Consider the following 8,808-nt stretch of genomic DNA (forward strand, 5'->3'; position numbering starts at 1 on the left):
GTTTTTGAAGGGTTTACAAAAGTTTTTAAAGGTATTACAAGTTCTTTAAAATGGGTTTTAAGGATTTACAAGGGTTTTTAACGGGTTTTAGAAGTTTACAAAAGTTTTTATTAAATGATTTATCACGGTTATAAGTGGTTTAAAGGGATTTACAAGTGTTTATAAATGTTATAAAATGATTTACAATGGTTTTAAAAGGTTTACTCAAGTTTTGAAAGGTTTTGAATGACTTTTAAAAGATTTACAAGGGTTTTTAAAGGATTTTTAAGGGATTTATAAATATTTACAAGGTTTTTTTAAGAAATTGCGGAAAAATTTTGGCGGGAAAATTTTTGGCGGGAAATTTTTTTGGCGGGAAACTTTTTTGTCTAAATTTTTTGGCGGGAAAATTTTTGCCGAAATTTTTTGGCGGGAAATTTTTCGGAAGGAATATTCTTTTTGTTGGAAAGAATATTCTTTTTTCATCATGAGTTATAATAAAGGAAGGTAATTTAGTCATTTTGTACATTGAAGAGGGTATTTTTGAAAATGAACACCTAGAGAGGGTACTTGTAGAAAAAGGTATCATAATAAAGGTTAGTTGTACAAATCTCCCTATGTTAAACTAATAAAAAAAAAAAATTAACTATATTTAATAAAAATTAAAAATGAAAATAAATAAAAAATATTAAATGAAATAAACCAAATATAAAGTAAATTATACTAATATGTTAAATTTAAAAATTGTTCCATGTGAAAAAACGAAAAATATATAAAACATATTATATAATAGTATAAAAATGATCATAAAGAGATATAAATTAAGTCAAATCCAAAAAAAAATGTAAAACAAAAAAAACTTATGACAATATATAAAGAGATAATGTAAACAATAAAAAATACAACAATCCACCCGAAACCCACAAATCATTTTCAAATTTCGGGCCAACATATTAAAAAGGCACACAATATTAACATCTATATCTATATCTAGTAATAACCCTAATAGCACATGTTTATGAGTTTCTCAATGATTCTCCACCGCACTTCCGTTTACACTCACACTTCGCCTTATACTATACACACTTAATTTCTCAACAACTAATGAAGCTAAAACTCAATAGGTTTTCTATACAAACATAATCTAAGTTAAAAAAAAAAGTATGGTATAGTGAAAAATTTAAGTAGAAAATAAAATACGAACCAATTACTCATAAACAATGTAATAAACTCCCGCGCGTAGCGCGGGCAACCGACTAGTAGTAAAGTAAACCCAACTTTTCATTAATTAACTTGCCCATAATCCATATGTTAGATGGATAGACAAAAAACATTGTCTAAGTGTGGACAAAAAGCAAAGCTTGTCGACACAAAAATACATGTCTATTAATTAATGTCCATAACTAATGTTACATCTGTAAAGGTGTCTCATCTCATGTCACACTTTTTGTCTTTTTCTCTGAGGGCATTTTTGTCTTTTTTATTCGACCATAAAAATGAATATGACATTTTAGAAAATACAAATTAGAAAATGACAGTTTTAAAATAACGAGTTTATGGCATCTTTATTGTTGTAGTAAAGGTAAAGATAAGCTGTGATGTCGAATTATGGCGACAAAGAAGGGGATGATCTAAGATCTCAGTTGTGTGGTGCTTATTTATGTTCCTCTTATTTTTGGTTATAGCATGTTTAGGATGTTAGTTAATATTTGCATTACAATTGAATTAGTTTTTTTAGAAAATGGAACTGATTTTGGTTTATGGTTTAAGTTGGATTTCACGTTGTTTTAGTATGTTTGACTTGTAGTGTTATATGAATAATCGTTGGGTTATAAATTGATTGTTTTTGGAAATAAAGGGCCGACTTGTTACAAATAATGTTTTTCAAACTAGGACCTCAAAAGTGAGAAATCCCCAACATGTATGCCCTTCTCAACAGTCTTGGTATGACTATAAAAATTTGTAGTCATTTAATTATGTAGACACCGATGACCATCTATCTTTTGCATATATAGACATATCACATTTTTTACAACCAACTAAGAGCGAGAACAAAAGAAACACAAATAATTTTTCATAATAATATCAGATAGAAAAATCTAATAACATTAAAAAGACAGACAAAAATGAAAAAGAAAAATTACATTTTAAGAAAATTAAAAAGAAATATATGTTTTGGTCAACAGTCCACACTTTTTACATAAATATTTATTATACTTTGACCATTTAAATTTATTACCTTATAGTAAGAGTATCTAATGGAAACAAATTTTCACATTTGTTAATAAATAGTCACCAAAATGTGAAAAATACTCCCAAACAAAAATCTAAATCTCATTCAAAAATAACTCATCTAATTTGTATAATGAAATCAAATAGCTTTAGATTCAGTTGAGTTCCTTATTTTTTCTTGATCATTAGTATATAGGGCTATAATATATTTTTTGGCAGCACAGAAAGAGCATGCATATATAATTTTTCTCTCAAAGATCTTATGTTCTATGTATGAAATATTTTCTTTAGAAATGTGAAATATTGTTTTTTGATACGGATTTTGGCACGGAAGTTTTGGAATTTCATTGAGAAACTTTTGCTATGTTATAATTCTGTTTAACTTATTTATTAATCAAAAATTTTATATCTTGTAGAATATAAACTAAGAGACAAAAAAAGACTTTGAGGCATTACGTAGAAATTGAACGCGAATCGACTTATGCAGAGCAGAAAGCATCCCTTACAATTCAAAAGGACGTCTTCCTTACTTCAACAAAAAATTGAGGTTAGTTTTTTTAAAATACAAACAAAAAAGGTATTCAAAAAAAATTTTACCTTATCAAACAAATAATTATAAGAATATTGTATTTTACAAATTTTATTAATTTGACAAAAATGTTTTCTTGCGCAAAGTTGCAGAGGAATATTAGTTGAAGGCATTAAATGTTCGATTTCCCACGGTTAAACTTTTTCAGGTCTTGGAAATGGTAAAAACCCATTCCATTTCACCTACAAAAATTAATTAGTGATATGTTATTTATACCAATCAAAAACATATTTTGAAATAATGTAATAAAAGTGTGAACTCAGGTGTAGAAAATTTCCAAAGCACCAAAATTTTGGTATCTATTGGCGACCTTTCCATGCATCGAATTTAAAGATATTGGACTCTATACAAATATAGAAGAGTCAAGATTATCCTCAAAAAATAATAAATCTCATACGAGCTACTAAACAGATTTTACACTCGATTTGCGATGCTGTTTTCGAGACCATTCACAAGGCATGGGACCAGTCTGAAGCTAAATTTGGTACCGATCACAGCTCGCGTGACCGGTTTCAAGCCTTCACGGCAGCCTGATCATATACCTCGTACCCGGTCTAGAAGCCCTCGTCCTACATTTAACATAAAAGACAATTTTATCCCTACTTTCCCTAAACCGATTTCTTGGGTCCCAAGACCTATCAATACTATTCTTAAACTAGGTTCTTGACATGCCTCCACTACCCTTGAAGAGCATAGAATTAGCCACAAAAGAAAACACTCTCTTGATTATCAATGAAGCCTTGGAGTTTGCCAGAGAACTTATTTTTTCTCATTCCTTGCGTTAGATTCATAAGGGGAAGTCTTTACATCTTCATATTGGTTTCATTGAAGCAGTCTCTAAACCCTTTTTAGTTGTTATTCCTTTTATTTATATGAATTACTTAACCCTTTCTTTGATGATTACCTAAGTATGCTTGAGTAGTATACTTGTTGGTTTAGAGGGATAATTAAAGGGGGAGATGATCAATTAGTTTAGGCTGCGATTTATAGTCCTTTACACTGTTGTTTTGTTCTAAATTCATCGTTAATCCATGTCAATAGCGTTATGAACTAATTCCTAATTCCATCTATTCTTGTTTCGTCAACCAAGTTGCATATTTACTCGAACCTAGCTTAGAAAAGCATCGTGTCAAAAGAAGCAAATACTATTTACTTATGAAAGTTTAAGGGCAATGACCGAACCTAATCTTATGCTTTGATATATGCATCGTTGCCTACGTAAGTTGAGTAACGAAGTATAAGGATTTTAGATGGTTATTTATATGATTTATAGGTTAATCAATCACCATTGTTTTATAGTCTGAGACTTGGAAGTATGATATCCAACTTTGTAGTATTACAATTTTAACCTAAAACATTGGTTTTGAGGTTTTGAGGTGATATGATGAAAGTGAATTGAATAACCGGTTTTGAGGTTTTATCTAAGGGGAATCTGCACAAAGATAAGAGACTCAACAAATCAATCAATAACGAAAATGTTTTCGAAGAACAAACTAATGTTATGACTTAGAAGGTGCGTTAGTCAAAAGAACAAAGATTATGAGCTTTCATAGGCTCAAAATAAAGTTCCTTTCACAATCAGAAAATAACATTTATGGAAAGAAATCTTTGTTTTAGATGGTGATGTGTCCTCGGATATGGAACCTAGAGCCTTGTAAGGTGTAATGCAAGTAAGAAGGAAAATTTCTAGATGATTATAGTTAGGCATGTCAATTAGGGCTAAAGCCCGCGGGCTAGTCCGGCCCGGCCCTAAAAAACATCGGGCTCGGGGTTAAATATATATGTCCAGAAAAAACCGGACCTTTTGGGCTAAGCCCATTCGGGCTAAAGGGTTTTCTGGGCTTAACCCGGTCGGGCTCGGGCTGGTCCGAAAAGCCCTTAAATACATATATTTTTATTTTTGTAAATATTGTAGTTTGAATAGAAGATTTGATTAATGAATTAATTTTTCATATTTACTTACTAGCTTTACTTAATACTTTTAAAATCATTATCTATCATATTTTCTATTATTTATATATGTCAAAACTGAACAAAGCTAAAATATATATAGATATTGACTATATCATCTACTTTAAAGTATTTTAGTTCCATGTTTTATTGGGTTAAAGTGTAAATAATTTATTTAGTCTTCAATTTTTCTCTTAAATTAAGTTAGTTTTAATGAATATTGATAAGTTATTTAAATTTTGATACATTATTTTTTATAGTATACTTTTAAATATTGTTTTTTAAAAACTATTATGAACTTAGAAGTTGATTTTTTATCGTTAGCTAAAGCCCAAAAAAGCCCGAAAAGCCCTGTAGCCCTGTTAGGGCCGAGGCGGGCTTTGAAATATAGGCCCGGATATTTTTCAGGCCGGACCGGGCCGAGCTCAAATATATGAGGGCTTTACGGGTTTTAGGCCGGACCGGGCCGGGCTAGTCCGATTGACATACCTAATTATAGTTGGTCTGAATTTGTGGCTAACAATTTATATTTAATGCATGGAGCCGTTGGAGATTAATATTATTGAATGTTAGTATGTTCGGACAAGGAAACTTTAGATTCTTCTTTTTGTTTTGGTGAGTCTATTCTTTGGTATAGACCTGACGCCTCTAGTCATCCTACATGATTTACAGCTTATGGTATAGCAACTGGAAAAACACGGGTGAGTCGGTTCTTGGATTCATTATATCCGGTTTAAACAGTTACAAGTATCTCCAAAACTGAATCCAACCAGTTTTTTCTTTCCTCGGTCAAATGTCTTATTGTTTGTGGTTTTATGATGAGTTTTTAAGCTGAAGACTAACGTTGATATATGGAACTGAGGTCAATTTGGTCAAGAAATTGGGATCACGGAATGGTCTGGTTTGAGAACTTTGAACATCATCTTGACCAAGTTGAAAAAGAGATGATCTTCCACGATTTAGAGACTTCTTATTGATGGTTTTCGAAGAACTCTCATATATGGTGGAAAATACTCGAGCATAATTGAAGTTCATTAGAAATTGTTTCAGTGAATCCGTCTAGAAGTACATCAGCTAGTCCATAAGCAAGTGTGATATCTGCATCCTTTGGCTCTGAATAAACTTATAAGAACGTTAAGGTTCAGTTTCATTTGATTTCATTAGTAGAGCATATAACGGATTGGTTAGTAAAGCTTATAATACACATGTAATTGTTTTTTGTTGTTTAACTATTTTTTTTTTAACTTTTGTTTCTTGAAATCAAATCATGCATTATAGGACAAACCATGAACATAAAAGGATGCATATACACAAATATAAAACGATTTGGAGAATAATAAAAAGATAATTTTAGTTTTTATGATGTAAACGTTACATTTTCAGGGATGTTCATCAACTAATAAATTAAATGATATTCTTTATTCTTATGTAATATTGATGAGGACATCGAAACCAGCCAAACTGAATCCGAGGAAAAAAGTCATCAATATAATAACCATTGATCAAAAAGCAAGGACAAAGTCATGAACCAAAAACTCATGGGATGTTTTATCAATTTGAATAAAAACGATTTATTCTCTTGTTTTGCAAACTTATGACCGTTGGATTTTTTTTTTCTTTTTTTCAAGTTTGTTGTTTTGCAATATAGCCCTTTAAAATATAAGAAAAAATTGACCTAGAAGATACATTGCTATCGGGCTATATATAAAATCCATTTTTAGCATGAACATTTATTGAAATTAGTCAATAATTATCTTTACATTAATAAGTTTGACATTCTTATAATAATCAAAAGATCCATCGTCTTAGAAAACTTAAAAAAATTGTTTTCTTTCGTTCTTATCTCTTTGATTTCTCTCTCCTCCCCTACCTCCATTGTTGCATCAACCGCACTATTTTATCACCATCACTTGCTTTGATTAAGTCTCTTATCATCGTCCTCTTTTCTTTCCCAATATCTCTTCTCACCATCACCACTCTTTCGATCTAATATTTTATCATCGTCACTCCATCCTAACATCTCTTTTCTCTATCACCACTCGCGATGATTTGCAATGGATCCTACTAGTCACTGCTTATTGATCAGGCCTCTCTCGCTCTAATTGCAGAATATCCTTCTTTGAATTTCGTTGAATTGCATAAAATCTCTCTCTGAATCTTTTCGAATCCCAATCTCTTCTATAATATCTAAATCTAGTTGGATCTCAATCTCTTGAATAATCTAGGATGTCATTCTTTTTAACTTCCATCATTTTTTTTTGTAACATGCTATTTTTCGAATTACATGAGATAGCAATATATCTCTCTTTTTAACATGATATTTTCTCATATTACACATTATTTATTAGGATTACATGCTATGTCTTCAAAATAAACATCCGCTTAATTCTATAAACGCATTACTAATACAAACAACACGGATGTTTTTCAGTATGACGTATTATTTTATTACATAAATTGATATTCACTCAAACTCACCGTATATTTATATTTCCTCAGCACTCATCCCAAAATTCCATTTTTTTTTCATGCTTCGTGTCATTATTATTTATTCAATGTTTTCCTCGAAATTACAATATGCTCCCTTCATTTTTTCTCCATAACTTAGATATGTGCTAATATTATTTTTCAATTAAAAATAGAATTACTTTACTTAGTTTCAGTTTTCAAAAACAGTGTTCTAGAGTTCAAATTCAATAGTTTGTGCAATGAATAAAAATATTGATTAAAATGATTATTTTCTATAAATAGTATAGTTGATTTCATACTTTGACTAAATGTTTTTTTTTCAAACATGACATAAAATCTAAGTCTTTTTACATAAATGTTAAAAAGAATTTTGGTTTGTTTTTTGGTATGAAGTGTTAAGTTTATCATATTATGTTCAAAGTTCAAACTTTTTTTTTGGTATGAGTGTTAAGTTGATTATGTATCTTGTGTTGTATCTTGACCACAACAAGTTCAAAGTTGCAAACATTAATACAAACATTGATGAATACCAAAAATCTAAGAGTTGACTATTTTAATGCAATCTAATCAGCACCACCTTTATTTTGTATATAACCCACATCATGCACTCACAAAAACATATTCTTAAATTAAAAGAAAAAGAAGAAACATAAACTAGTATTACTCTTAATTTTCTGTTCATTATTTTCTTTCTCTAAGTTAATAAAATCATACTTTGCTTCTAAAAATGAGTTCCAAGAAAACAAAAGGAAGGCAAAAGATTAAGATTAAGAAAATTGAGAGAGAAGAGGATAGATTGGTCTCATTGTCGAAGCGAAAAAATAGTATCTACACCAAGCTTTGTGAGCTCTCTGTTCTCTGCGACGTAAATGTTGCGTTTCTTGGGTACACCGGCTCTGGAAAGCCATATACATTTGGCAGTCCATCATTCCAAGCTGTTGCAGAACGGTTTCACAATGGCGAAGCCTCATCGTCCTTTTCTTCATTGCAACGATCGGCTAATACAGACTATAAAGCGAATATTCAACAGCTCTGTGAATTCTACAACAATATGGTGGAAAGGGCTCGTGATGAGGAAGCAAAAGCGACGAAGGCAGCTGTGTCCATGGAGCCGTTGCCAGAAGATACGTGGTGGAAAGTGCCTCTAGAAGAGGTGAAGGATCAAGAAGAGATGAAACAGTTGCTGGCGAAGTTTGAAGGGCTCAATGAGAAGTTGTGTGATGAACTTGCTGCAAGGAGCCAGAAAAAAGATGTTGCATAAAATGACAAATGATATATACCTCATTAGTATATTACTTTTTGTGCTGTAGTATTTTTGTGAGGTTGTATTGTTGCGTTATTGTGTGGTTCTGTTGTTGCGCTGTTCTATTGTTACGTTATCGTTTCTTTTATGAATTCAAATTATTTATCTTGTTGTGTTGCTTTTCCTCTTAGTTTCATGAATTTTTAATGTTTTCTAATTCATTCAGTATAATGGATTAAAAAATAAATTAAATGTAATTGGGAAACTTGGTCAAAAACGAGGATTCCTACTATCTCAATTAATATCTAAATACAAAAAATTTCTTAACATCTCTTATATATTAATA

At 30.7% G+C, this 8,808-nt stretch overlaps 1 protein-coding gene across 1 annotated transcript; it reads left to right on the top strand.

Annotated features, from left to right (window-relative positions):
• Positions 1 to 7,946: 7,946 nt before the first annotated feature.
• On the top strand, positions 7,947 to 8,480 carry LOC17900649 (agamous-like MADS-box protein AGL29). Its single transcript, XM_006305638.2, has one exon. It carries the CDS (start codon positions 7,947 to 7,949, stop codon positions 8,478 to 8,480), a length of 534 nt encoding a protein of 177 aa, XP_006305700.1.
• The last annotated feature ends 328 nt before the right edge of the window (positions 8,481 to 8,808 follow it).

Source organism: Capsella rubella, unplaced genomic scaffold (genome assembly GCF_000375325.1).
Source record: "Capsella rubella cultivar Monte Gargano unplaced genomic scaffold, Caprub1_0 scaffold_1, whole genome shotgun sequence".
In the NCBI taxonomy this organism is placed as follows: Eukaryota; Viridiplantae; Streptophyta; class Magnoliopsida; order Brassicales; family Brassicaceae; genus Capsella; species Capsella rubella.

Bases quoted from the DNA above. Each gene is read 5' to 3' on its own strand.
- LOC17900649 (XM_006305638.2), top strand. From the start codon at position 7,947: ATGAGTTCCAAGAAAACAAAAGGAAGGCAAAAGATTAAGATTAAGAAA.